The 27836-nt window shown below is 51.6% G+C and overlaps 1 protein-coding gene and 1 long non-coding RNA gene across 19 annotated transcripts; one reads left to right on the plus strand and one right to left on the minus strand.

The window, feature by feature from the left end:
* Positions 1-305: 305 nt before the first annotated feature.
* On the plus strand, positions 306-15295 carry LOC149915169 (uncharacterized). 15 transcript variants are annotated; one of them, XR_016459664.1, is made up of 10 exons: positions 683-770; positions 1859-2148; positions 3963-4294; positions 4483-4594; positions 4817-5082; positions 5612-5723; positions 5809-6566; positions 11572-13392; positions 13690-13766; positions 14393-15295. It is a non-coding gene; the product is annotated as an uncharacterized LOC149915169 (long non-coding RNA). The 15 variants fall into 15 exon arrangements; XR_016459668.1 differs by lacking the exon at positions 5612-5723 and having other exon boundaries at positions 3963-4030; positions 4130-4294; positions 14393-15294; XR_016459669.1 differs by lacking the exon at positions 5612-5723 and having other exon boundaries at positions 1859-1952; positions 3963-4030; positions 4130-4294; positions 14393-15293.
* Positions 15296-17243: 1948 nt separating this feature from the next.
* On the minus strand, positions 17244-23888 carry LOC149915170 (zinc finger CCCH domain-containing protein 11A-like). 4 transcript variants are annotated; one of them, XM_090123550.1, is made up of 9 exons: positions 23076-23888; positions 20724-21495; positions 20175-20382; positions 19410-19533; positions 18870-18932; positions 18532-18618; positions 17904-18242; positions 17521-17597; positions 17244-17399 (listed from the first exon to the last, which is right to left on the minus strand). In XM_090123550.1, the coding sequence occupies exons 3-9, from the start codon at positions 20226-20228 to the stop codon at positions 17343-17345; spliced, it is 801 nt and encodes a 266-aa protein (XP_089979676.1). In that variant the 5' UTR covers positions 20229-20382; positions 20724-21495; positions 23076-23888; the 3' UTR covers positions 17244-17342. The 4 variants fall into 4 exon arrangements, with proteins under 4 accessions (XP_089979676.1, XP_089979675.1, XP_089979674.1 ...); XM_090123549.1 differs by having other exon boundaries at positions 22854-23888; XM_090123548.1 differs by having other exon boundaries at positions 20175-20290; positions 20724-23888.
* Positions 23889-27836: the final 3948 nt, after the last annotated feature.

Raw genomic sequence — 27836 nt, forward strand, 5'->3', positions numbered from 1 at the left:
GCGCAGCGGCTGTGGGACCGGCACCACCTGAGGGGAGAGCCGGCTGCCAACGGCCTTTCCCGCGCACTGCGCCTCAGCCAATCGGAGCCGGCGGCGCTGCCGCTGACCAATGAGAGGCACGAACGGGCCGGAACTGCCCCTGACCAGTGTGAGGCCGGGGAAGGCCGGAGCTGCCGCTGGCCAATGAGAGGCACGAACGGGCCGGAACTGCCCCTGACCAGTGTGAGGCCGGGGAAGGCCGGAGCTGCCGCTGGCCAATGAGAGGCACGAACGGGCCGGAACTGCCCCTGACCAATGAGAGGCCGGGGGCGGGGCAGAGCGGCTGTGGGGGGGCCTCGGGGTGCTCTCTGTTGCCATAGGGGATGGGATCGGGGATGTGGGATTGTGACTGGGATGAGGGAATGAGATGGACAGGTGGGTGATGGGCTCGGGAGGAGGGACTGGGAATGAGATTTGGAATTGATATGTGGGATGTAGGATGTGGGGTTGGGACGTGGGGTTGGGATGTTGAACGTGGGATTGGAATGTGAGATTTGGGATTGGGATGTGGGGATGTGGATATGGGATGGATATGGGATGGGATATTGGGCAATGGGATGCGTATGGGATGGGCTCTGGGTATGGGGTGGACTTGGAATGGATACGGGATCATAGAACCATAGAATTGCTCAGGTTGGAAAAGAGCTCCAAGGTCATCAGATCCAACCGCAACCCAACATGAAATCTGTTCAGCCGTGCTTTGTGTCTCTGTGACGTCTGTAAAGATTGAGGTAAAAGACCCAAAGTAAAAGGAGGGCTGCAATCAGTGATTTCTGGGAACTTTGTAGAACTGAAGAACTTCTGAAACAAATGGATGTTTTTGTTCAACAGAGGGAAAGTAGTCATTTCAAGATAAAACCTGCTGTCCAGAAAGCCTGCAGATGTACTGTGGAACATCCTCTCTAGGCACTAAGAGCAAGGTCTTTTTTCCCTTTCACTTTTCCTTTCCCTTTCCCTTTTTCTTTCCCTTTTCCTTTCTTTCCTTTTTTTCCTTTTCCTTTTCCTTTTCCCTTTCCTTTTCCTTTTCCTTTTCCTTTCCCCTTTCCCTTTTTCCTTTTCCTTTTCCTTTTCCCTTTCCTTTTCCTTTCCCCTTTCCCTTTTTCCTTTTCCTTTCCTTTTCTTTCTCATGTTGTGCAGATTTTCTCATTGAGTATCTGAAATGTAAGGGAGATACCCCAATGTAGTTCACCTTCTCTTTTTCATAAATAGTCAGTATGGAATATCCCAAACTGCCGTTCTGAATGGCACCACCCCAAAATACATGGTATGGGTTTTTGGTTTGGTTGGTTGGTTATTGTTTGCTTGTTTCTGGAGATATTTCATGTTGATGAGTTTTAATGGTGGGTAGGAGCCTCAGAGAACACCAGGGTAAGGACTCGAGAACTTTGGTCTGGTTTGCAAATTCCCTTGTATCCTTCTGGGCATGCTTTTAAGATGTTGGTCTTCCTCCAGAGAGATTTTTATTATTTTTTCCCTTCACTCCCCTTCCCTGTTCCCTCCCCTTCCCCGTTTCCTTAACTTCCCTTGTCCGACCTTACCTTCACTTACGTTTTATTTTTTATCTTTTTTTTGCCTATTGACTGGGTCAGCAGGAAGGACGTAGACACGAAGGAAGGCATAAGCTTATTTTATTGTCAATTTCAAAACAATACAAAAACAAAGCAGTGCCCTAAAGTGAAAAGATAAGCTTAGCAGGAAAGAAAATAAGCAGTGCAGCGAGTCTAATCATTACCACGTCATAATATAATGACATGTAGCATAGTGATAGTGATTAAGAAAGATGCATCACCAGTTCACCTACTCCTTTATCGTCATCCAGATTCACAGTGGCTGGGGAGTCCCGGTTGCAGGAAGGATCTGGAGAAGCTGTCCCAGCAGTTGGGAACTCATATGGCGATGTGTCCACCCCGGAGGTGAGGTCTGCAGAGTACTAGGGTAGGCAGCAGTCAGGTGGAACATCCGTTTTCCTTTTCTCCTCTCGGTTTTCTTCCTGAATACCCTGTCCAGGGTTCAAGGAGGAGCAGAAAGAGCTGTGCCATCTGTTTTGGTGTAGCACGGGCCTCTTTGGCAAGACTGAGCGCCCAGAGCCCCGGCAACATGCTTAGTCAGGTAACAGACATTGCAGCAAAGTTCCCTTGTGAGCAAGGCTCCCCACCCTGACTTTGAGGTCGGATGGCAGGGGGAGTGGAAGCTGAGGGAAGCGGCTGTGTGGGAGGGCACGGAGCTGACTTGTTGGGAAGATGGTTTGACAGGGCTGTGCGCTCTTCAAACTGGTGAGCCCTCGGTAGAGTTACGAGGAGCCCAGTGCTGTCAGTCCGTACAGATCCCTGCGTTTTGTGGAACTGAAGAGCCCAAACAGGGGACAGGTGTTCCTAAGCTTCTGGTTTTCTTTCACGTGCTGCGTGGTTGATATTCCTGTCTGTGTGACAGCGCTGTGGAAGGTCAGGAAAAAGAGAGGGAGAGCTGGGCCAGTGTAGTTTTGCTGCTGTACCTGGCAGCCAGATGATTCCCTGCGATCTGGAAATGGTGCACAGATCATAGAGAGCCAACCAGTGCAGTTAGTGGGAGCTATTTAATCCCCAAAGGTGCTGCTCTGCTGCTGTGAGTGGGTTCTATTGCAGAGGCAGCAGATTCAGCAGTGTGCTGCAGAGCGTGAATGCACGCGGGCTGCTGTTCTGCTGCAGGGTCTTGGGGCGAGGCAGCGTGCATCTTCATTTTGAGCTTTTCCAACAGCAACAAAGTTCTCCTGTGGCTTTGTTGAGCTGACTTGGGTGCTGTTTAGACTATGCAGTGTGGAGCGTACCGCTGCCAAATTCAGAGATGCTCTTCAACCGTTCTGAGATTCCTGTTGGGCTCAACAAAAACCATTGCTTCGCTTCTTGTTGCGCTCGAGGCCAAGTTCTGTGGTTTGGTTTCATCTTTGCAGTGATGCTTACAACTCACTGTCTAGCACAGTCAATGGTGGAAATAGTGACTGGTTTTCTTGTTGTGCTGATTTTGGAAGGGAGGGTCTTTCAAGGCTGCCAGCGTGTCTGATGAAGTTTCTTTTCAACCCTGTTTACAAGGAGATGTCAAGCATGACTCTGCTCTGATGAATGTCAGCGTGTCCTTGTTTTACTTCAGAACACAGACTGAAACTCAGGAGACTTGCGTGAATAACTTCCCCCCCTATTTTGGGGTGGGAAGAGGGTTGGAGATGAACTTCAGGCGTACTTAGACTGCAGAGACTTGTTTCACGTTATTTAGTTTACGTCTGCCGTGAAGTTTTTGCTTGTGACTTCCTAGTTCTCTAGCTCCTTCATGCAGGTAGAAAATGCTTTTTGGATGCAGTAGTCTATTTCTGATGTTATCAGCCCAAGATAACTTCACAGCACGCACTGTGTGAGTGAAAGGTGAAACGTAAGTCTCCAAAGGTATCTATGGAGGGGTAGGAGGAGGAAACAAAAGTGAAAATACAAAAAGCAAAGCAGAAGGCAGAGCCGGCAGGAGGGGAAGATGGCAGAAGCACCAGCAGGAGGAGCTGGGGTAACATCTTCACTCTTAGTTTGTAGGATTTGTTTTCTCCTGCAACACTGTTGTATTGCAACAGCAGCAATAACAAAAAGCTCAGCTGTAGCAGACCCCATTCTTCTGATTTCTTTAGTCAGAAGTGTTTGTGAAATGTCCCAAGTATAAAGATCAGTCGCTTGCTTCGCTAATGGCCTCAGTTTTCCTTTGGTAGCTTCTGCCCGTTATTGGAAACAAGATTCCTTTCTTAATCCTGTCTCTTTCAGAAACAAAGGCTTGAATACAAGAAGTGGGCTGGTAATTAACTGTTAGCACTGTTATGCGTTGCTGAAAAGAGGGCTCTTCCTGTTCAGTTGCTTCAAACGTACTGTACATCTGACATGTGCCTGTCGTGTTTGTTTTCTTTTTCCATTCAGAAATGGTTGAAAGGATTCATCTGTGCTAAGCTGTATTTTGAAATAAAAGAGTATGAACTTGCTAAAAGGTAATACGTGTTGATGTATGTGGTTGATCTGTTCTTGAAAGTGTAATAGAAAAGCCAGCTGAAGTAGAGAAATCAAGATCACGATCATGCCTTTTTAAGGTAACAGTAAATGGAAGGATTGGGTGCCACTGAAATCCTTCTAAAGGAGCAACTGCATTAGTTATATGATACCAAAGAAATCATGGAGTTGAAGTGGCTTTTATTTCATCATATGATGCATCTGGTTCTGTGAGCTGCTGCTCAGAACTCAGTACTTGCTGACAAGTAAGTAGCATTGGTACGTGTAAAAATAATGTTGTTCCTCACAGGAAGGTCTAGGTCAAGCATCTAGAACTAAATATAGCCCTGCTTTCCATTTGACAGATTAAATTCCCTTTAGCTTTAGCTGTATGGTGTGGGGGGACTTGTATTATTGAGGAGTATTGATCTTTCTGGGTTTTCTCACTCTGTAGATACATATCTACTTATCTCAGTGTCCAAGAGAGAGATCCCAGGGCACACAGGTTTCTTGGACAAATTTATGAAGCTCAGGACAACACAGAAAAAGCTGTTGGGTGTTACAAGGTAAGCGATCCACTGACCCCCTGTAATGACCAGCTTTCTTCCTTTGTAAATGGACTTTTAAAATGCATCTGTGCTGTGCATTCCTTAAGCTCAGAGAGAACATGTGTTGTGGACAAATTGTATGATGTACATTTTGCATTGCCAAATCTGTCTATGATGTACTTAAGAAAGGATTCTTTTTTTGGTAGAATTGGCTTCAGCTTTTATTTATTTATTTTCCAGTTGATTCTTTCTTTTGTGTCCTGACTTGATCTTTGTGGTAACTGCTATGATAGTCTTCCCATTGCCCTTTGGACTAAGGGTCTGTGCCTGCTGTGGAATTGCCAAGCAGGGATGACGGTAATCTCCAGAACCCAATACAGAAGGATCTGGTGCTGAAGATTGTGGAGCTATTCTGCAATAAAGACACCAGTGATGGAAGAGCAAAATACTGGGTTGAGAAAGCTGCCAGGCTGCTCCCCAGGAATCCTGCTGCTCTCAGATTGAAGGTAAATTCCAGCTTCTCATCTCTGCTCTGTGCCTTGAAGAAACTTTCCGTATCTGACTGGGTGCTTCTAGCATGCCATCTAGTCATCTCACAATATTTCCTTGGCTAAATTAGTTTAGCATGAATCTATTACATGTTAATTTCTTTGCTGTCTGATGTTTTTGTCTAGCTTGCTTGAAAATTGCAGCTCTGAGCTTTCTCTGCGTTTTAAGGTTGAGGTGTTCAAAAATGTGGGGAAACTGTGTTAGCAATAATATCCAAGAAGCTGAGTTTAGATAGTCGCAACAGACACATCAAGTATTGCCTAAGCTGCTTTTTAGTTTTTTGAGTTTAAAAATGCATAATGTAGGAAGTGCTGTCATTCTCAACTACAGTGTAAATGCTTTCATCAGTTATGCAGTGTCACTTTGGCACTTAGTTTTATGTAGCACAGCTGCAGGGACACAGAGGTTCTCAGAGGCTTCTGTTAGCTTTCTGTTGTCTTATTTGGACCAGCTATTCTGTAACAAGGTGTGCTGTCTCTGTCTCAGATAGTCTGACAGTCTTGGCATCTACGAGAGGCACAGTGAAGTTTTTTCCCCTGTTATCTCGTTTATAAGATGTTGGAGTAATTCCAGCAAGTCTGTAGTCTGTGTAGCGGAGGTGAGCAAACTGTCAGGTAATGTGGTTGTTGAAAAGGCTGATGTGGAAAAAAAATATATTAATACGTTGCCTTGATGTTTAATAGGAGAAGTTTCAAGAATATAAAGTCGAAGATGGCTGGAATGAGCTCTTTTATGTGACTCAAGCTGAACTCCGTGTGAGACCCGATGACGTCTACCTTAACATCAGACTTGTTGCACTGTACCACTCACGCAATAAGTTACGAGATGCTGTGCTCCATGTTCAGGAGGCAGAGAAGAAAATACCTCTGGAGACAAGCTTGGAATGGTACTCCTGTGTCGTAAAGACACTTGAGGTATTTAACCATCTTTTGATCCTGTCATAATCTTCCATATCCTCAAAACTGGTCATAGTCTGTTATTTTTGTTCCACTGACAGCTATTGCTCAAGTGATTTAACTTTTCCAAATGAAAGTCTACTGAAGCCAATTGTTTAATGGGGATTTTCTTCCTAAAGTTAAACCTTGCTTATTTTCTTACTTCAAGTCTAAGCTGGATATAGCAGCTCCATCAGGGGGAGAACTGTTCAAAGAGTTCCTGGAACTTTACTGCTGAAGGATATGTTAATGCCTTAGCTGTGATCCTGGGTTAGGTAGCAGTGTGTCCTGGAGAAGTAATGTCCTTGCCTTCACAGAAAGATGGTGGTTCCTCATCCTCTGATGAACTTTATTCTTTAGGAATGCCTCAAATCAGCCCAGGACTTGGAACTTAATACAAAGAATTGGGGAGCTATCAAGAGCAGTCATCTACTGGCTCATTCTAGCTTTATTAAAATGAAGTTTGCTTCGGGAGATGTCCATCAGTGCAGAGAGGCACTTGAAAGGTATTGTTTCATCTTTACTGCATTTAAAAACCAAACAAACAGAAACAATCCAGAAGGGAATATGTTTTTCTGAGTCACAGAACATCTAGCAGGCATCAGTTTCCCTGAGTAACCAGTTTGTGGACAGGAGAGGAGTTTCTCTGTGCTAGTGTATAATCAATGAAAATTATATAAAGGAATATTATATAAATCAAACAATATCAAGATGTCATAATAATGAAATAAGCAAGAGAGTTAGGCAGAGCAAGACAAAAAGAATAAATAGGATGCTTACCCATGTTGTGGGCTTGCTCAGGAAAGACCAGTGGAGTGGATCATCCAAAGAGGGAGAGATCCTTCCCCACTGGTAGTCAGCTCTTGAATGGGTCTAGGAGAGGTGGAGCCAGGCTCCACCCCTTCCTGCAGCACAGGTGAATTGCTTTCACCTGTGCTCCCAGGGCTGACTCATTGCTCGCCTCAGGTGACTAATCAGAGGTTCAGGCCGTGACTCAGCAGTTCCCATACACTCCACCCCTTCACGGCGTGAACCAATGATCAGGTTGACTAATGGGTAAGCTTTTCCTAATACAGAGACCCACTTATATCACGACACTTATACAGTTTCCATCGCGACGCATGTTGGTACAATTCAAGACAAGTGACGATTGGTGAACGTTGATATTCTTTTATGGGCCAGTGCTCGATGAAGTTACTGGAGGCATGCGGTCGTCAGGTGCAGGTCCGTCCTCTGCTCCATCAGTCCCATGTAGGCCATCACCGGGTGTCGCACGTGATCTGACTGTAACACTGGAACGCTTTGATGGCATTTCGTTCCTTGCGGTGATCCTGAAGGCTCGAAGACTCACGGGGAGTAATACAGATGTTTCAAGGGTACCAGGAGGAGAAGGTCTGCTCTCCAGGGCAAGATACAGGCCGTCCTTCTATCCTGGGTCAACACTTCCGCTTGTACTGGGGCACGTCCCGGCCGCCTGTACCACACCTTCTGGCCAGATATCTGTGGCTGCATAACTTTGTCAGGCACCAAAGGAGGTCTCCTGATCTGCCATAGGGACATGATGGGGGTCCCTTTAGCAGTGAAGATCGGAGTGTTGACCACAATATCAGTTGGCCATGTACCTATTACTGGAGGAACTACTGAGCCTCCCACCTCCAACAGTCTCCCCCAAGGTGCAAGTAGCCACTTGGGTCCTACCTGCACCTTCCAAGGCCATTTTATTCTATGGGTGCCTGGTTCTAAATTCTCAGGGGCAGGGAGCAGAAGATTATTTTCATTACCAATCTAGGTCTTACCTGATAATCAGTGCCCGTAATTTGGATCCTAAGCAGGGTGGCCCATGTTGTCTGCAGCATTCTCAGGGCACTGGGTCTGCCGTCTCGGGGTCTTTCATTCAGGTCCCGCAAGGTTTCATACAGTCTTTTCGTCCACCCCTGCAGGGACTGGGAGTCTGTCTTCAGGGCAGTCTTAAGAATACCATTATAACGTTCAATGAGGCCTGCCCCCGTTGGATTATATGGCAGGTGGAATCGCCATTCGATGTTGTTTTCTTCTGCCCAGCGCTGTATCGTTGCACCAGTAAATTGAGTCCCTTGGTCGCTCTCAATGACTTGAGGTGTCCCGTAGGCAGACATCAGTTTAGTCAGTGCCTTGATGGTATATGCCTGGTTTGCTTTCGGTACTGGATAGGCCTGCAGTAGCCCACTTGCAGTGTCGACGCAGGTCAGAGCATATCTCGCCCCCTCAGACCGAGGAAGGGGCCCAATGTAATCGACCTGCCATCATTGGAGAGGATTGTGTCCTCTAGAAAGATGGGCTGTCGTTTCCGGCAATGATCTCGGTCTCATCTTAGAGCAAGCGTCGCAATGCCGGCATGCCTGGACGATGTCAGGTAGCTGTATGGGCAGCCCCCATGCTTTAGCAGCTGCCCACATTGTCTATTGTCCCGCATGCCGTAGCTTCTGATGTAACCAACGGGCGATGTTCTCAGATGGTGAATTCTCAATCTATCAAACTCGGGCCAGCGTGTCAGCTTCATCATTTCCCGGTGACTGTGGGGGCTGATGACCAGAAACATGTAGACACATATAGTCCTGTGTTTGACTGTATTCCATATGTCTAACCACATGTCTTTGCCCCAGCTTGGTCGGGCGTGGATAGTCCATTCTTGGGTGGCCCACTGTGCAATCCAAAGAGTGAGCCCCCGGTACACAGCCCAACTGTCTGTACAGATATTCAGGATACCATCACCGGGTTCCTTGGGTATAACCATCCACACGGCTTGCAGTTCTGCCCATTGGCTGCTCTGAGCATCCCCCTCGTCAAACCAGATTGTCTCAGTCGAAGGATGGTATGCTATCGCTCTCCACTTGCTCGGGTTGCCCTTGCTGGACCCATCCATGTACCAGGCATCTTCAGGGATAGGATATTTCCCCTCCTGAACGGGGCTCTTCTCTGGTGGAGCGACCAGTGTTTCTTTTGGTGCATCACAATGATAGGTCACTGGGCCTAGGATCTTCTGAAGCTCTTCTTTTAAGGCTGATGAAGACAGACTGCTCCTTTGGCTGAGGTAGGTGACCCATCGTGCCACTGTTTGTGCTTGGGCCACCCCTGTCTTAGGAAGGTGGGTCAGACCTTTCACCCACCCCTGAATCGGCAGAGTGGTCTTAACTATGACTTCATCCGTCTGGGTTATTGGCTCTACTGCCTGTAATGCTGAATAGGCAGCCAATAACTGTTTTTCAATCATACTGTATCTTTCTTCTGCTCCATCCCAGACCTGAGACCAAAAACCAATGGGGGTCCGAACAGAACTCTGGCGTTGCCACAGGCCCCAACCAAAGCCATCTTGAGTAACGTGAACATCCAACTCAGCTGGGAGGGTAGGATCGAATATACCCAATGCCTGGGCTTGTTTAACTGCCAGTTTTGCCTGTTGGAAAGCATCCTGTTCTGTTTTCCCCCAGTCCCATAGCTGCCCCTTTTTTGTGAGTCTGTACAGCGGCCTTAGCAGCTGCGCTAGGTGAGGTATAAAGGAACGCCAGTAACCCAGTATACCTAGAAACTTTGCAGCTGCTTCGATGTTGTAGGGACTGGGAACGCCTGAACCTTATCTAAGACAGCACTGGGCAGTACTTGGGTCTTTCCTGACCAAACCACCCCCAGGAATTTTACGGACAGGCCCGGACCTTGCACCTTCTGGGATTTATAGCCCATCCTCTCTGCTGTAAATAGGTGGTTAATGAATCTGCCACCTGCCTTAATGCCTCCAGTGAGTTGGATGTCAGCAGGAGATCATCAGTATAATGATACAGGTTAACATCATCAGGTTTTTTCCAATCAGCCAGGTCACACGCCACTAGATTGTGACGTTGGTGAATGCACGTACCCCTGTGGCAGGACCTGAAAGGTCCACTGCCTGCCTCCCCACGTAAACGCAAACTGATCTTGCGATTCCTCAGCAATCAGGATACTGAAGAACGCGTTTGCTAAATCCAGGACACAGTGATAGGTTTTTATCTCCCTACTCAATGTGTCCATTAGGGAGGCAATGTTGGTTATGGCCGCATGAACAGGCGGCGTGACCTTATTTAACTCTCTGTAATCCACTGTCATTCTCCACGTGCCATCCGACTTTCGCACTGGCCGTGTGGGGGAATTATATGGGCTGTGTGCAGGTCTTACAATGCCCACTTTTTCTAATTCCTGCACCGTTCCCCATATTTCATCTTGCCCACCCGGAGTCTGTACTGCCTTACATCAGTAATCCGGCGCGGTTTCGGCAGGCAAATAGGCCCATGTTTCGCATGGCCTCTTAATATTGCCTGCACTGCCCGGGTACGGATACATCTCTGTCCAAGTCTGAACTCTCCCACAGTTGTCTGGAGAGCCAGACCCCATAGAATATCTATGCCCAAGATGTATTCCTGCACTGGGGCAATACACACCTTACACTCCCGGGGTGGGAGACGCCCCACCCTCAGATTCAACCATGTTTGGGTGACAGGAATAGTCTGTCCCCCAAAGCCACCAATCATCACTCTGTCTCCACCAAATTTGGTTGGATCTTCGTAGATAATTGATGTTTCTGCTCCAGTGTCCACCAATGCCATAACTCTCTGAATGTTTTTTCGGGACCAATAAATCCTTAATTCTACACAGGGCCTCTGGTCCTATCTGGAGGCCCTAGGGGGACTAACATCCCTCGTCACGCCATGAATTGAGCCATGGCCAATTCTTTTGCTTCCAGTGCCTCAGGCATTGTAGCCCGAGACACCTGAGGAGGCTTTTTTTTCTATTAGCAACAATGAAATCTTCTAAGTTCCATGTTGTTGTTGGCATTCTCTCTGTAACCCTTACCCTTGGTTTCTTAGGGTAGGTCTGAAATTTTTGGTTGTCCTTTAGCTGTCTCCAAAGCTGGAGAAGAACATGGTTGGGCTGGCGGTCAATCTTAGCAAATTGGACCCCAGCCCGAATTAAATCATTAGACGTAGTGAGCCCCATCAAGAGCCCCATCAGCGTCCTACAGCTCCTGGATGCTGTCACCCTGGCTGTCCGTGACTGTCCCAAGCTGTCCCCCCTGCCATGGTGGCACAACTGCAGCACGGTGACATCCTCATTGAAGAGGTGACGAGGAGGGGTACAGGGAGGGGGGCTGGGGACAGTCGGGGGACACGTGGGGTCTGGTGCAGGTGTGACATGGGGTCAGTGGTGTCACCATTGTTGGGTGCCACCTTCACTGGATGCCATTGGGTGTCACTGAATGTCACTGTCTTCAGGTGACGCCGTGACACAGGATGACCTCGATGTGGAACAGCCGTGACGCAGCGTCCCCATCCCTGGCTGTCACTGTTGTTACCGTCATCTGGTGTCAGCATCACTTGTGTGCCACCATCTATCGGGTGACACCATTCCCTGTACTCTGACCATCACATGGGGGCAGGCACAGGCGGCACCACGTTGTCACCGTGCTGTCACTGAGCCTCTCACTGTTCTTTGTCACCCCTCCAGACCTGCCTACCGCAGGACCCGGTGACACTGGAAGCCTCTGGTGCTGTCACCATCATCTGCCATGAGGACGGGGACATGCACGGTGGTGAACTCTGTGCCACCACCAGAGGGGACTGTGTGACACCAGTGTGTCACAGCCGTGATGCGGTGTCATCACCATTGGGCGTCACTCCTGGCAGCTGGCGCCGGGTGTCACCGTCATGCAGAGGGCACAAAAAGAACCCTGGGGACATTGAGCTGAACCTGGGGACACCGTGACCACCTGGAGGACTTCCCGGGGAAGTGGGAACACCACATGACAATGTCACACCACCAAAATTGGGGACATCCCTGTGTCACACCCCAAAGCTTGGGACACCTTCATGGCACCCTGGTGGTGTCATATCCTAGAGTTGTGAACACCCCCCAGAGTTTGGGACAGCCCTCTGGAGACGCCATCTGTGCCCTCCCCCACAGAAAACATTGTTCCCATGGGGCGGGGTTGACACCCCTCACTTTTCTAATTAAGGTTTATTTTTGATAATGGGGGTTGGGGGATGTCCTCCCCATGAAAGTGATAAAGGGCAGAGGAGCGGCTGTGGGGCTCCATGTGTCACACTGGGGATGAACTCTGGGGACAGAGGTGACTGCAGCATCCTGGCCCCATCGCCCCTATGGCCCCATAACCACTACAGCCCCATCTCGTAGCCATCCCTTGTCCGTATCCCATAACGTTATCCCATCCCATATCCATCATATCCACCCCACAGCCATCTCAAACCCATCCCATATCCATACCCCCACATCCTATCCCCATCCCTAACCCTATATCCATAGCCATTCCGAATCCTTATCCCCACATGCATCCCATGTCCATTCCATCTACTTATCCCATGCCACTATCATCCCAATCCCATCCCGTGTCCATATTTCATCCCCAATCCATCCCACATTCTTCAGTGTTGGTCCCATGTCCATCCCAAGCCCATCCCATATATATTCCATTTTCCTATTTCCCATTCCATATCCACCCCATATCCATATCCCCACACCCCAACCCTACATTTCACATCCCAATGCACATCCAACATCCCAACCCCAGCTCCCAAGCCCAGTTCCAAACCTCATATCCCAACCCCACATCCAAGCCCCACCTCCCACCTGTCAAACCCAGTCCCATCTCGCACCCCCTATAGCAGTAGGGCGCACCCCGAGGCCCCACCCACGGCCCGCCCCCTGCCGCGCTCCTCCCACCAACAGCGCAGCGCAACGCCGCACCGCCCCCGGGCTCTCATTGGGCAGGTGCCGGACCGTCCCAGCCCCGGGCTCTCATTGGTCAGGTGCCGGTCCGTCCCGCCCCCGGGCTCTCGTTGGTCAGCGGCAGCGCCGCTGGCTCCGATTGGCTGAGGCGCGGCGCGCGGGAACGGCCGTTGGCAGCCGGCTCAGAGCTCTTCTCCCCTCAGGCGGCAATGAAAAAAAATGAAAAAAAGAATAAAAAAAAGAAAAAAAGAGTGAAAATGAAAAAAGAAAACCAAGATGAAAAAGAGAAAAAATAGAAGAAAACAGAAAAAAACGAAAAGAGAAAAAAAAAAAAGAACAAGTGCAATGAAATGAAAAAAGAAACGAAAGCATAAAAAAAGAAGAAGAAAGCCCAAAAAGGTCAGAAAAAAAGAAATGAGAAAAGAAGAAAAAAGCCAAGTAAACAGTCAAGAATAACAGCTGAGAAAAGACTGGATGGCCAAAATGTAGAGAAAGCAAAGCAGAGCACAGCAAGGGAAAGCAAGGCGAGAGTAGCAGCAAAAGGCAGGAGAATGAAGAAGGAGGGAGTGAAGAGCAGGAAAGGTGAGTTTGCCATAAGGCAAGGGGGAAGGGGAGGGGAAAGGGAGAAAAGGGGGGGTACGGGAGGGGAAGGGAAGCAGGGGGGGAGAGGAGGTAGGGGAGGAAGGGAAAAATGGGAGAGAGGGGAAGGGGAGGGGAGGGGGGAGGGTTGAAGGGAAAATAGAGAAAGGAGAGGCAAAGAAGAGACTCAAAAGTACAAAGCGGTGCACGTAAATGTAGACAAAGCAAGTAGGGAAGCTAAGGGTAGCAGAGCAAAGGAAAGCAAAGGAAGGCAGTGAATGAGAGAAAGCAATCTTGCAGGAATGGTGGAGTGTGGGAAGAGCTGAGCCCCGGCCTGGAAAAGAGCTGCGCGGCAGGAGAAGAAGCTGAGCCCAAAGGTAAGAGGAGCTCCTTGGGGATTTTTGTGGGCTTGAAGCAAAGCTGAGAAGCCGTGCCCGGGAGGAGGTGTGGGTAGCTCCAGGCCACCTTGCTGTCTCCCCGAGAGATGCGGGCTGTGGGCTAGGCAGTGGGCAGGAGTGCTGGCCAGAAGCAAGCATCTGTGTGGAGAAAGGCAAAGGGCGGAGGAGGTTGAAGGGGAGTTACCAGGCATGGGCTTGCTCAGCAAGGGGAGCAGAAGCCTGAAGGGCACGAGAAGGGAATAGAGAAGGGCATGCAGAAGGAGAGAAGCTGCGAGCAGAGTTGAGAGACACTTGTCAGAGCAGCAAGCAGAGCAGGCAAGTGTTGAGATTGGGAGTGAGTAGCAGGAAAAGGCAAGAGCACCAAGAAAAAGGAGGCGAGGGGCAAGCAGCTCAGGTAGGGAAAAGGAAGGGCATGCAGCTCAACTAGGGAAGGGAGGGGACAGCAGCTAAGCTGTGTGTTATGGGAAGTAATGTCAGTGATCTGAATGGCAGTAACCTGCTGTTCTGCATGGGGCTGTTGTGGAAGTTTACTGTTCAGACTTTCTTAGTGAGGTCTCCCTAGATTGTTTCTGTCCTTTTTCTACACTTGCTTTGTTTTTTTCCAGTCCTCTATAATGAACAGCCCTGTGGCAATGATGCGGAATCTGCACCTGAAGGACTGAGAGGAAGAACATCAGAAGGCAGCAGCTGCAGTGTGTGGTGTTACAGGGCAGCGCTGCGAGTGCCGCCCAACTTGGCACTCCATGTCTTATCTGGTTGTACTCAATCAATAAACGATCACAATTACGGACTCACAAAGAATGAGGCTGTCTTTTTCACCTTAGAAGAAAAAGGGGGCGATGGCAAGGAATGAGAGGCAGGTGAGGTCAGCTGTACAAAATCCCAACACAGATGGATAAGCTGCTTCATTAACAAGTCCAGCTTTTTCTGCGGCGGTGACCAGCATCTGTGCTGTTGTTTATCTGCAGTCAGGAATGTCATATCGCCTCTTTTTTCAACCCGCATTTACTCTTTCACAAAAGAGTATCAACTTTTGATACTCGTTCTGCAAACTGGGGAAGAGTAGCTTACAGAATGCCAACTGCTGCAGTGGACAGGTTGGAAGACAGCTGCTCCACCTGCCCATCTGCCACGGCAGCTCCTTGCTGGATGTGCCTGTGGGAACTGCTTAGCTCCTGCCAGCAATCCCCTCACAATGGGGAGGAGAGCAGCACTTGCACAGTTGGTTTTACGAGCACTAAACAAGCACAACTAAAACGCTCAAGGGAGACTGTCTTCAAGCACAGTCACAGAATGTCTGTTATACTGAAGACTAAAGGATATCACTTCCAATTGGCATCAGGGAGAAGACACAGAATAGCAGAATCACAGAATTGCCAGGGTTGGAAGGGACCTCAAGGATCATGAATCTCCAACCCCCCTGCTACATGCAGGGCCACCAACCTCCACATTTCACACTAGACCAGGCTGCCCAGGTTCCCATCCAATCTGGCCTTGAACACCTCCAGGGACGGGGCATCCACAACCTCTTTGGGCAGCTGTTCCAGCCTGTTCCACCACTCTCTCTGTAAAGAATTTCCCCCTGACATCCAACCTAAATCTTCCCTCCCTCAACTTCAAACCATTTCCCCTCGTCCTGCAGTTTTCTACCCTTTCCAAGAGTTGACTTCCCTCCTGCTTGTAGGCTCCCTTTAGGTGCTGAAATGCTGCAATGAGGTCACCCCGCAGCCTTCTTTTCTCCAGGCTGAACAAGCCCAGCTCCCTCAGCCTGTCCTCATAAGGGAGGTGCTCCAGTCCCCTGATCATCTTTGTGGCCCTCCTCTGGACCCTCTCCAACAGCTCCCTGTCTTTCTTGTACTGGGGGCTCCAGACGTGGTCGCAGTACTGCAGATGGGGCCTCACAAGAGCAGTGTAGAGGGGTACAATCACCTCCCTGTCCCTGCTGGCCACCCCTCTTTTGATGGAGCCCAGGATATCATTTGCCTTCCGAGCCACAAGGGCACACTGCTGGCTCATATTAAGTTTTTCATCTATCAAGACCCCCAGGATATGGGGCTAGAGGGAGCAGTGGGAGGGCTGTGGGTGTGATATGGAGAAACAGGCGCGATAGGGGTCTGCAGAGGGGTATAGGTGGGACATATGAGGTTATAAAAGGCTGTAGGGGAGCTCTAGGGGGCTTGCGTAGACTATAGTAAAGTATAGGGGAATATGGGGCTATTGCGGGGCTATAGGGTAATGTGGGGAGAAGAGGCACTGGTAAAGGCCCATATACAGAAACGATAAGGGGGATAAAGGGGGCCAACAGATGGATATAAAGTAACATCAGGAGGCTGAAAAAAAAAAGAAAAAAAAAGTAAGAAAAGATAAAAAGATTAAAACAGAAAAACCAACCAAGAAACAAACAAGCAGGACCCGGTGACACTGGAGTCCTCTGGCACTGTCACCATCGTCTGACATGAGGATGGGGACACGCACGGTGGTGAACTCTGTGCCACCACCAGAGCGGACTGTGTGACACCAGCGTGGCACAGCCGTGACGCGGTGTCATCGTCATCAGGTGTCGCGTTCGGCAGCCAGCATCGGGTGTCACCGTCATGCAGAGGGGACAAAAGGACCCCCAGGGGATGTTGAGCCGAAGCTGGGGACACTGTAACCAGCTGGAGGACTTCCTGGAGAAGTGGGGACACAGCATCGTGCTGTCACACCACCAAAGTTGGGGACACCTTCATGGCACCCTGGTGGTGTCACGTACTGGAGATGGGGACACCCCCACAGTGTCACCCCCACAGTGTCATCCCCACGGACCACTTTGTTCCCATGGGTCAGGGGTTGACACCCCTCACTTTTGCAATTAAGGTTTATTTTTCGATAATGGGGGTTAGGGGATGTCCCCCCCCATGTCCCCATGTAAACTAAGCATGCACGCTGCAGTTTTCAGCCTAGGCTTTTAAGAGCAAAGCCAGAAAATTCCACACCGCTCAGTACAAAGCTGTGCGATGATGAGAGTGACTCAAGCTCTGCCCAAAGGATGAAAAGTAGCATCAAAACGGCTGAAGAGAGGGGGGACAATGAGGCAAGGTAGCAATGCAGAGAAGTCAGGAGAACACCTCTGCCTTCTGGGATCAGCCTCTCTTCCCCCAACAGAGACGCCTGCAGGGTGAGGGGCACACGCTCACTTCTGCTCAGTGCTGCCCCGAGAAACTCAGACAGCTCGAGACAGCTGTTCTCTAACTCAGCGCGCCTGTGCTCAGGCCGTGCTACTCGCAGTTCTGTGCACGTGCTTTGCAGGCAGTGCGTTTATGGGCAGGGCCAAGGACTGGTGCATCCATTGCTTCTATAACCTGCAGCATCCCCTGATGGAGATGTGGGAGTTCTGACCCAGCGCCGCGAGTGGAATAACGAGGAGGTGGTGCAGCAGCTCACTGAGTGCCACTGGACAAATCAGGCCGTGCGCTCTTTGTGAATACAAAGCTCCAATTGTTTATTGATGGACTGCAACCAGAGTGCCAAGTTGGGCTGCTGCCACGAAGCCGCTGCCTTCTGATGCTCCTCCACTCAGTCCTTCAGCTGCAGCTTCTCCATCATCTCCCCAAGGCTGTTCATTGTGGAGGACTGGAAAGAAAGAAAGCGAGCGTCAAAGTAGGACACCGCTTCCCCCAGCATTCTACAATCCCCTTCACGTCTGACAGACAGAGAACAACAAGAGCCGTGTCTGTGCTCACCGAGGACTCACCTCTGCACGTGCAGCGGCAGCTCTCAGAGCAGCCTTCTTCATTTCTGCTCTCCTCTCTTTTTGTCGTTGTCGTCTTGCTATAGAGAAAGAGGAGAGAAATTCAGTTTGTCAACAGCAAAACCGCAGAAACATGGGTACATGAAAACAGGCTAGGAAGCCTCTCAAGGAAGGGTATTTCCAGTGGGACAAGCAGAAGGCCGTCATGGATTTCATGGGAAAAGAGAGGGTTACACTTTCTGGCACTTCCTTGCCATTGGACTCGGCAGCCTTCTACTCTTTTCCCCTCTCCGCAGAGAGAAGGAGAAAGCAAAGCAAATCCTAAGCAAACTCCATGCACCTGATAAGGGAAGCACCTCACCAGGGCAGCTGCAGCACCTTCCTACCTCTTCGCTTTGAGGTCCGGAACCGCTCAGTCGGCGCTGGGGCAGGCCCAGGGTGTGTTGCTGGAGCTGGCACACCGCCTCTGCTCTGATGTGGGCTCTGAGCCTTCTCCCCATCGCGCTCCACCTTCACTTGTTTCTTGGCAGGCCACAGCTCTGCTTTTTGCTCCTCTTCCTCCACTCCCTTGCGCTTTCTTGCAGCCATGGTCTTGGAGAGGGAGTGGTTGTCAACTGCAGGGGAAGGTCTTTCCCCTCTGCTGGGACCTGCTGTTCCAGGAAGCCCTCCTGGAGCCTGGAGAGGAGCTTTCGCATACATCTTGCCGTTTGGCTCAGCACCTCTCCCTGTTCAAATCAAGCAAGGGGAAGCAGCAAGATTAAAAGAGAGTCACACACTGCCTTCGGTCTGCAAAATGGGCCACAATGCTAGGAACTCTCGAGTGTTCACAGCAATGGACCTTGGGATCTTGGCTGAACTGTGGGCCATTTCCAATTGGGACAGGAAAGGCAACTGTAATCCCCAGGGATTAAGATCTCAAGCAACACGCAACGACAGCAGTCCCAGGAAAGGACAGACAGAAAGCCTAACTAGAAAGACAGTGCACCAAACCCAGATGCTGCTGTGTGTCTGTACCTTTCTTGGGGGCTGTGCCACACTCCATGCTCCTCCCCTGGCTTCCTGCAAGGCTGCGCTTCACTGCAAGCCTGCTTGCATCAGCTTCTGTCAGAAAGGAAACAAGAAAGACATGAAGAGCATCTCTTTGGAGGAGCATTTTAGCACAGCCAACCACAAACTTCTGCTCCTCAAGCGTAGTTTCTTCAATTGGCCTTTCTGCTGCTACAACGCTGTGCCATTTCTGCAGTCAGCACAGATCTGCAGTGCCCCTTCTTTTCTCCTCCATCCCACACAGCCCTTCATGCAGCCCTATTTAGAGGCAGGTACCCACACCACAGCTCACAAGAGCTTCTTACCTGGGGAGGCTTTCCGTTTCCCCCCAAGCCCAGCACCATTCCATGGACGCGCAGGCTCCGTCCCTACAACAACAGATTGTGTGTTGATTTCACAGACACCAGGAGCAGCACTGTCCTGTTAGCCCACGTCCACCACAAAAACCAAAAGACACTCTTCTACAGCCAGAACAGAAACTGATCTTTAAACTGCAGTGCGCTTGCACAAAGCACTACTGCTCTCATTCCCGCTCAGGTGGCAGCAGAGGAACCCCAGTCTGCCTGACAGCTCTGCATGCTGCAGAGCAAAGCTGCGTCAGCACACAAAACGCTATCAGCTGCAAAAGTCGAGGCACGGATTTTTTGTCCCTACAGGGAATGCACTCAGCTCTGAGCACCACCACTTACACACACACTTCTGTCTCACTGCTGCCATCTGTTGCTGTTGGCCTCTCTAATGCTTCCACCATGGTTACCGGACATCCCTGCAGTGCTGCACCGCTCAGAAGTAATACTTAAAATGCATTCTTCCATACTTCATGACAGAGGACTGCAGAGACTCACTTTTGCGTGGTGCTAAGGATGGTCCGTCCCCATCGCGTCCCTCTGTGCGCTGCAAGGCGCTGTTGGATCTCTGGCAGCCTGCTGGGTGCTGCTCCCTAGCACAGGGAACCGTGCCGCGCTGCTTCTGAGGAGAGAAATAAAGGAAGGGCCATGGAAATGGGCACCCAACGTTTGCAAAGAGATGCAGTGTTCCAGATGGTGCCAGAGATGGGTATCAGAGTGCTGAGACGTTAGTTATCACTAACGGAAACATTTGGGAGCGCATTCACAACATCTGCACGCGCTGCAATTTCTGGGCATATCCAGCTTTCTCATCGTTCAGGTGGAGAAGACGGGCGCTCTCAGACATCACTTCGGGGGGTTAAACCAACACACCTGCAAACACCAGCATTATTCCGAGGGAAACAGTGACTTCAGGTGCCACAGTTCAACCCATGCAAAATTACCGTACACAGCCTTAGCTCTTCACCACTATTTCTTCCCCACCCTTTACTACTGCAGGCAGCTAGAACAAACTTCTCAGCAGAAACCCAGGGCAGCTGGCAAACCATAACCAGGCACAGCTGGCAGGAGGGCAGTGCCCGCTCTCTGCTCCCACCCTGCCCCAGCAGGTTAAGGACCCTGGCAATGCTGTCCTGTTGCTGCAAGTGCACAACCCAGCCGCTTACTGAGCTAACAAAGGACCAGCAGGGCTCCCCCTGCTCCACCCCTTCCCCTCCAAAACCAGAGAAAGGAGAAACCCAAGCGAAAGAAACCCAGCCATACCTTTCCACGCGCAAAGCAGCGATGGTAACTGCGTCCGTCTCCCTGCTGAGACATGCTGGGGAATGTCTCAGGGGAAGCTCAAGTTCCCGGGGTCCTCTCCACAGGGACTGCCCGCACTGTTGGAAAGAGCTGGCTTCACTCTCTCTTCAAGTGCCTCGATCCCCAAAATCTCCTTTTGGAAAGGAAAAAGGAACCCTAAGGAAAGAACCTGCAAGTGAAAAACAGTGAGGAAGAAGCATTTTCCCAGCATTCTTCTGCTGTGCAGTTTAGACTCTCGGGCAGGGCAATGTCTCGAAACCAGCTGGTTACAAGGACTGTCCCCAAAATACACCCAGCTCCTGTACAGCTGCCATGATTTCTGACAGCAAGCGTTCTCCATCTCCTCAATAGTTACGCGCCTTGAAGCACATGGCTGGTGTTGCTGTCCTGAAGAAAACTCCCTCTGTCTCACCGCCAGCCAGGACGAGGGCTGATGCAGCGTGCCCACCCCAGCCCAGCTTTCCTGCTGAGACACCTCCCGGCAACCACCCAGCACCAAACCCAGCTCACCTGCTCGGCCTGCTCAGCCTGAGCTGTGCCCAGCTCACGCACACGCCGCAGCGGTGCTTCCGACGGGCTCTCGCAGGGTGATCTCTCAAGGAAAGCTCACAGCTCAGTCTCTGCGTGCAGCACGCTCACCAGAGCACCAGCTCTGCTCACCAGCTGTGCCACAAACGCTCCCACCTCGGCGATGACTGTGACCTCAGCGAGTGCCCGCATCACTTCTGTGCTTCCATCATAAGCAAAGGGCGTGCTCACCTCCCAGATCCAAATTTTAGGAAACCAACACCACGGTCTCCCAACGGGTTTATTTAAGTAAAAGAACAGAGAAATTAAGATGACCCTCGTGCAGCCAGTTCTTGCTCAGGTGCTGCACGATCGGACCAAGGAGATGTTACCCCCAGGCTGCCTCCAGCTTGGAGGATTTGAGCTCCCAAGCAACCAGCAAGCATTTGGACGTGCCCTCCTCCTGCTTTTTACAAGGATAGACGAGTCCTTCTTGGGATGCCAGCTATTCTGCAAAGGCGGAATAGCTCTGTTCTTGGGCCGCAGCTCCATGGCCACGCGCTTCTCAAATACTGGGGCTGCATTACCTCCTGGGCATCCACACGTGCTCTGACTCTCCCGCAGGGTTTCTGGCTTCCTGCTGGGGAGCTTCTCATCTTCTGCAACATCATTCCTGCCTCCTCTGGTACCATCCTGGGAGATGCTGCGGAGCTCATGAGCCGGAACTACCTTCCTCCCATCAGCAGCTGCTCTTGCTTTAAAGAAGTGCCAGCACCTACGAATCAGCTTGGAGAAAGTAATTCTGGGGACCCAGAGACACTGCAAGTTTCAATGCAGCTCCCACAAGAACGCTGCTGTTAAATCCATAGAATCATAGAATGGATCAGGTTGGAAAAGACCTGAAAGATCATCGAGTCCAACCGCAACCTGACCATACTTCCCTAACTCTAACAACCCACCACTCAATCATGTCCCTGAGCACCACATCCAGAGCTCTTTAAACACGTTCAGGGACAGCCAGGACACATACCCAATTAGCCAGGACTGCTGAAGGATGATGGAGAGCGGCTTGGCAGCCACGTCTGCCAACCCCCTCAGCACCCCAAGGTTCAATCCATCCGGCCCCATGGCTTTCAAAGCAGGTTTTGTTTCTTTAATTATTGTCTCCCATTCTATCTTTTCTTTTAGAAAGGAATCTAAAAGATGAAAAGTAAGAAAGTACTAAACAAAATGAATCAAAAGAAATGAAAAAAGGAAAGAAAGGGGAAGAGATGAAAAGAGACGGAAAGAAAAGGGGAGAGGGAAAGAAAAGGGGAGAGGGAAAGAAAAAAGGAGAGGGAAAGAAAAGGGGAGAGGGAAAGAAAAGGGGAGAGGGAAAGAAAAGGGGAGAGGGAAAGAAAAGGGGAGAGGGAAAGAAAAGGGGAGAGGGAAAGAAAAGGGGAGAGGGAAAGAAAAGGGGAGAGGGAAAGAAAAGGGGAGAGGGAAAGAAAAGGGGAGAGGGAAAGAAAAGGGGAGAGGGAAAGAAAAGGGGAGAGGGAAAGAAAAGGGGAGAGGGAAAGAAAAGGGGAGAGGGAAAGAAAAGATGGAAAACAGAAAACAAAATGAAAAAAGGAAAAAAAGGAAAGGAAGGGAGGAAAAGAAGAAAAAGGAAAGGAGAAAAAACCATCCTTCCATCACCATTGCTACCACAAGCACTAAACCATATCCTGTAACTCCTAATCCAGATGCCTCTTGAACACTGCCAGGGACGGCGACTCCACCACCTCCCTGGGCAGCCATTCCAGTGCCTGGCTGCTCTCTGAGAGAACAAGTTCTTCCTTATGTCTAACCTAAACCTCCTCTGGTACAACTTATGGCCATTTGCTCGGGTCCTGTTTGTTGCCTCTGAGAAGAAGCCAAACCCCTCTTCATCACAGCCTCCATTCAGGAAGTTGTAGATTGCAATGAGGTCTCCTCTGAGCCTCCTCTTTTCCAGACTAAACAACCCCAACTCCTTCAGCCGCTCCTCGTAAGGCCTGTGCTCCGGACCCCACACCAGCTTTGTTGCCCTTCTCTGGACATGTTCCAGGGCCTCAATGTCTTTTTGTAGTGAGCGGCCCAAAACTGAACACAGTGCTCAATGCGTGGCCTCACCAGGGCTGAGTACAGGGGGATGATTCCCTCCCTGCTCCTGCTGGCCACGCTATTTCTAATGCAAGATGCTGTTGGCCCTCTTGGCCACCTGGGCACACCTCTGTCCCTGGAAAGGTGATGGAACAGCTTGTGCTGGATGCCATCTCCAGACAACTGGAAGAAAAGGAGGTTATCAGGAGTAATCAGCAAGGGTTCACCAGGGGGAGGGCATGCTTGACCAACCTGGTAGCCTTCTATGATGTTGTCACTGGCTGGGTGGATGTAGTGCATGTAGCCTTTCAGCAAGGCATTTGATACCGTCTCCCACAACATCCTTATGACAAAGCTGAGGAAGTGTGGACAGATGAGTGGACAGTGAGGTGGGTTGAGAACTGGCTGACTGGCAGAGTGCAGAGGGTCGTCGTTGGCGGTGCAGAGTCCGGTTGGAGACCTGTAACCAGCGGTGTTCCTCAGGGGTTGGTGCTGGGTCCGGTCTTGTTCAACATCTTCATCAATATCCTCGATGAGGGAATAGTGCTCACCCTCAGCAAGGGTGATCTGTGAGGCCCCGTGTACTGAAAGGCAGCCACACGGTCTCCCATGAGCCTTCTGTTCTCCGGGCTCAACAAGCCCAAACCTCTCAGTCTCTCTCCAAAGGAGACATTCCCGATGCTTTGAAGCCTTTGAAGTCACGTTCCTGATGTCCAAGTTACGTGCCCATCATGTGTTAATGCTGTTGTGCCAATCGGTGGGCTCAACAGCTGCAACAAAGACACCAACGTCTTTGGGATAGGCTTATTTTACTGCCTATGACAAAATAAAACCAACAGTAATATTGGCAGCGTCTATAGCCAAAAGAGAAGCTTAGCAGTAAAGGGAATAAGCAAGGCAGTGGGCCTACTCATTGCCACGTGAACACAGTGGTGAAGAAAGATCCACGACCAATAGCCCCAGCACTTTACCATCAGCCAGATCCGCAGTCACTGGGGAGCCCCGTTTGCAGGGAGGATCTGAAGAACCCCTCCCAGCCATGGGGAAGTTGCACAGCAATGCATCCATCCCATGAGTGAGGCATCCAGAGCCGCTGCAAGCAGCTCCAGCCTTTCTAGCACAGAGTAAACCAATGTACGGAGCAGTCCGGGGGAACAGCCGCTGCCCTCTTTCTCCTCTTGGTTTTCGCCCCGAAGCCTGGCCAGGGCTCAAGGGGAACAAAAGGCGTCGTGCTGTCAATCTTGCTGTAGCACGGGCCTCTTTGGCAAGACTGTCTGCCCAGCCCCCCCGCGTCGGGCTTCGTCGGGTAACGAACTCAGCAGCAAAGCTGCCCTCGGCTCCTCGGGGAGAGCCCGCCGTCGTCACGGAAACGCAGCGTGACAGCACCGCAGGTCCCAGCAGCCCGGCTGATGTCACCGGCGCCGTGACTTCCTCTGCCTGCCCTGGAGCCGCAGCCCGAGAGCTTTCCGGCCCCCGGCCTCCCTCTCCCTGGTCAGCGCCAGCACCGCCAGCTTTCTTCTCGGACAGACGTGAATACAGAAAACGGCAGTCGAGTCCTCCGCCCGCGGGGCAGCGGCTCAGCACGGCGCTGCTGACCGTTCGAGCCGAGCCGAGCCGAGCCGGAACCGAAGGCGGCCGCCCGACTCTGCCGGGCTCGAACGCGTCTCGATCGGCGGGGTCGGTCCCTCTCTTTCGGGGCTGCCCGGCTCGGCCAGGAGCCGCTCCCGGACACCGGGCGTCCCGCCGCTCGCAGTCAGCCGCCGGTTCTCAGCCGGCGGCGCCCCGCCGCGACGCCGACTCCGGAGGACGGCTCCGTTCTGACGCGGGACGGACGGGGCCCCGAGGCGCGGGGCGGGCGGCGGCGGGGACGCGGGGCGGCGGAGCGCCGCTTTCCCGGCACGGAATCCCGCGGCCGCCATTGGCGGAGAGCCCGCGCTCGGCCCCGCCTCTCCCGCTCTCCTATTGGTCGGCCCGCGGAACGGGGCGGGCGCTCTCGGCGGGGTCGTTTGCGCCCGCGGTCGCGCCGTCATTGCGTCATCACCGCGCGCGTCCCGCGTGGCCCAGGCCCGGCTGCCCGCGGCGCTGCCCCGCGCCGCGCGCCCGCTCCGCTTCCGGGGCCCCGGGGCCCGCGCCCCCGGATCCTTTTCCTCCGCGCGGCCTTCCAGCCGCTCTGCCCCCGGCCTGCAGAGATGCCTCGGGTCGTCGTGACCGAAGTGCGGGACCGGCGCGTGGCGGTGTTGAACGTCGTTCCGTTGGCATCAGCCGTCGGTCAGCCCGTCCAGAGCCCTGTGCGGGGCCTTCGTTTCCTCAGGCGGATAACGGGAGGATGCCGGAGCCGAGGGGCGGTGGGAGGGAGGCGGGGACGGGAGCATCCTGCCGTGCCGCCAGCAGCCCGGGGGCCGCGTGCTGTGGGTGCCGGCACGAAGCTCCGCCGTCCGTCAGCACGGGAGCTTCGGTTCTGGTGCAGCAGCAGGAGCTCAGCGCAGCCCTGCAGAGAGCGGTCCGGCAGCACGGGAAGAAGATGACGGCCTGGAGCGCGAGTGCCTCAGCAGTGTCTGCAGCCTGCGAGGAGCCGAGCCGGGCTGGGGAGAGGAAGGTGTGGGAGTCCCGGGGAGGGACGCGCGATGGCAGCGTTATTGGAAGGATCAGCTGCTTCCTCCACCGCTCCCGACGCCGAGCACTGGTTTCCTTTGAGAAGCAGCCCACTGTCACATCTGTGGGGTTCCGCAGGACACACAGGCATGGGGTAAGTTTAGGTTGGATATCAGGACAAACTTCTGTGCAGAACTTCTACAGCCGTGGGTGGGATCCCCCTGAGCTCCCCTTCTCCAGGCTGAGCAGCCCCCTCTCTCTCAGCCTCTTGTCATGGCAGAGGTGTTCCAGTCCCTTCACCATCTTGGTAGCCCTGCGTTGGACTCTTTCCAGCATGTCCAGCTGTCTCCTGTACTGGGAGCCCAGAGCTGGACACTGTTCTCCAGCTGCAGCCTCCCCAGTGCCGAGCAGAGCAAAAGGAATGGTGCAGAATACTGGTCCTTACCTGCTACAAGAGAAGTCAGGACTAGGGCTATGATGGGAGCACATTGCTTTATGATTGACGTGGAGAACTGCTAGGAAGAAGGCCTGGTGGGCCTGAACACAGATGCTGGGTGGTCCAGCTTTTGTTTCACTGGAAACCAGGTACTCCGTGGGCAGCAATATGGAGATATGTTCTCCATGCAGTTGTGCCCCCGTGGCTTCTTTCTGATATGCTTGGGAAGTCCCACTAGAACAGGCTGCCGTGTGAGACAGAAGTGAGAGAGAAGCATCAGTTGTGTGGGTGGAGTTTTACTATCTCTGTGTTCACATCTTTTATGTTTGTCTTCTTTTTTTTTTCCAGTTCAACTCTGCGTGCGTCGGTCTGCCTTTGCTAAATCCTTTTCTTGTGGCCTTAGGCAACAATCGAGGGGGTCTCAAGTTTCAGTGCTGAGCAAGAAGCGCAGGCACTCAGGAAGGCCATGAAGGGCTTTGCTAAGTTGATCTCCCTCCATGGTCAACTTTTATTTTTTCCCCTGCACTGCGAATGGCTGCTCTGGTGGTTTGATAGAGGGAAGCATAGCTGCTTGCACTGCTCTGCTGCACAACTGCCCTAAAAATTGTTGGAAAGTGGAAACAGAACTGCCCTTCGTGTCCCGAAATGCAGCTGCTCTGGTGGCGTGGGTCCTGGCAGCTTTGTGTGCATCGATGTAGTCCTGGAGCTGTTGAGAGCTGGCTGTGTGAGGGACTGGAGGTGGCACAAGACCAGAGGGCACTTCTGATCCTTGTGCAAGCATCCTGACTAGCTTCCATTTGTTTCTTGCAGGCACGGATGAAGATGCCATCACTGACGTCTTGACCAAACTAAATGTTTCCCAGCGTCAGCAAGTTCTGATCACCTCTAAGAGCACTACTGGCAGGGTGGGTGGTCTGCAGAGATGCATGAACGTGGTTGTGTCACTTGGGCGCAAAGTGAAAAACGACCCAATCTCTACAAGAGAAAGGTCGGCAGAGACTTCACCTGAGCAAGGTTTTTTTGTTCATGTTCAGTTCAGAGCAGTTGTTGATGCAAGGAGGGTTGGAGCCTGAAGAGGAGTGCTGAACAGCTCAGTTCCTCTGTCCTCAAAGGCCGTCCCTTCTGCCAACTCCTTTCTCCTCTTTGCCTTCTAGGATTTGATTGATGACGTGAAGTCGGAGCTGAGTGGGAATTTTGAGAGGGTGATCATTGGGGTGATGACTCCCACCACCATGTATGACGTGCACGAACTTAGGAGGGCTGTGAAGGTTTGGAAATCTTCCTTTTGTATTGCTTAAGTTCTGGCCAAGGACTTACTGCTTTGTTATGCATGTCTTCTCTCTCTTAAAGAAACCTGGTTGCACGTCACAAGCAGGTGCTGGTATCTTAAGTCTTGCCTTGGTGATTCCCTAGGGAGCAGGAGCAGATGAAGGTTGCCCAATGGAAATTCTGGCTTCTCGCACCAATGGAGAGATTTGTTGCATTAATGAGAACTACAAGCTTCGTAAGGAGTGCAAAAGGCTCTCTTGTCAGTTTCTTCCTGTCTGCGCTTCTTAATTGGAGGCTGTAGCACTAATGATGATGGCTGGAGTGCTGCAGTGCTGCTGGGAGCCCTGGGCACAGTTCTATACTTAGCTAGGTTACAGCTGGCAAATGTTGTGGGCAGCACCCAGGTGGTGGCCCTGCTCCTAACGGGTGCTGTGTGTGTGTTCTTGCTGGAATATGGCTGCTCCCTTGAGGATGGCATCGTATCTGACACATCTCCCATGTTTCAAAGGGTCCTCGTGTCCCTCGCAATGGTGAGCCAAGCTGAGGGGAGAAGGGGGTGAATGTTCAGAGCTGTGGGCACAGCTCTGCACTCAGTGGTGAGGAGCTCCAGGCTGGCTTTTTCTCACCCTGTGTGTCCCATGACCTGCTCCTCAAACCCAGCCTCTCCGGGGAGGGAACTCTGACTCTGGGTGTGCATGAGTGCTGTGGGCTCTTCT

This window comes from Phasianus colchicus, chromosome 23 (genome assembly GCF_987193195.1).
Source record: "Phasianus colchicus chromosome 23, bPhaCol1.hap1.1, whole genome shotgun sequence".
Taxonomy (NCBI): domain Eukaryota; kingdom Metazoa; phylum Chordata; class Aves; order Galliformes; family Phasianidae; genus Phasianus; species Phasianus colchicus.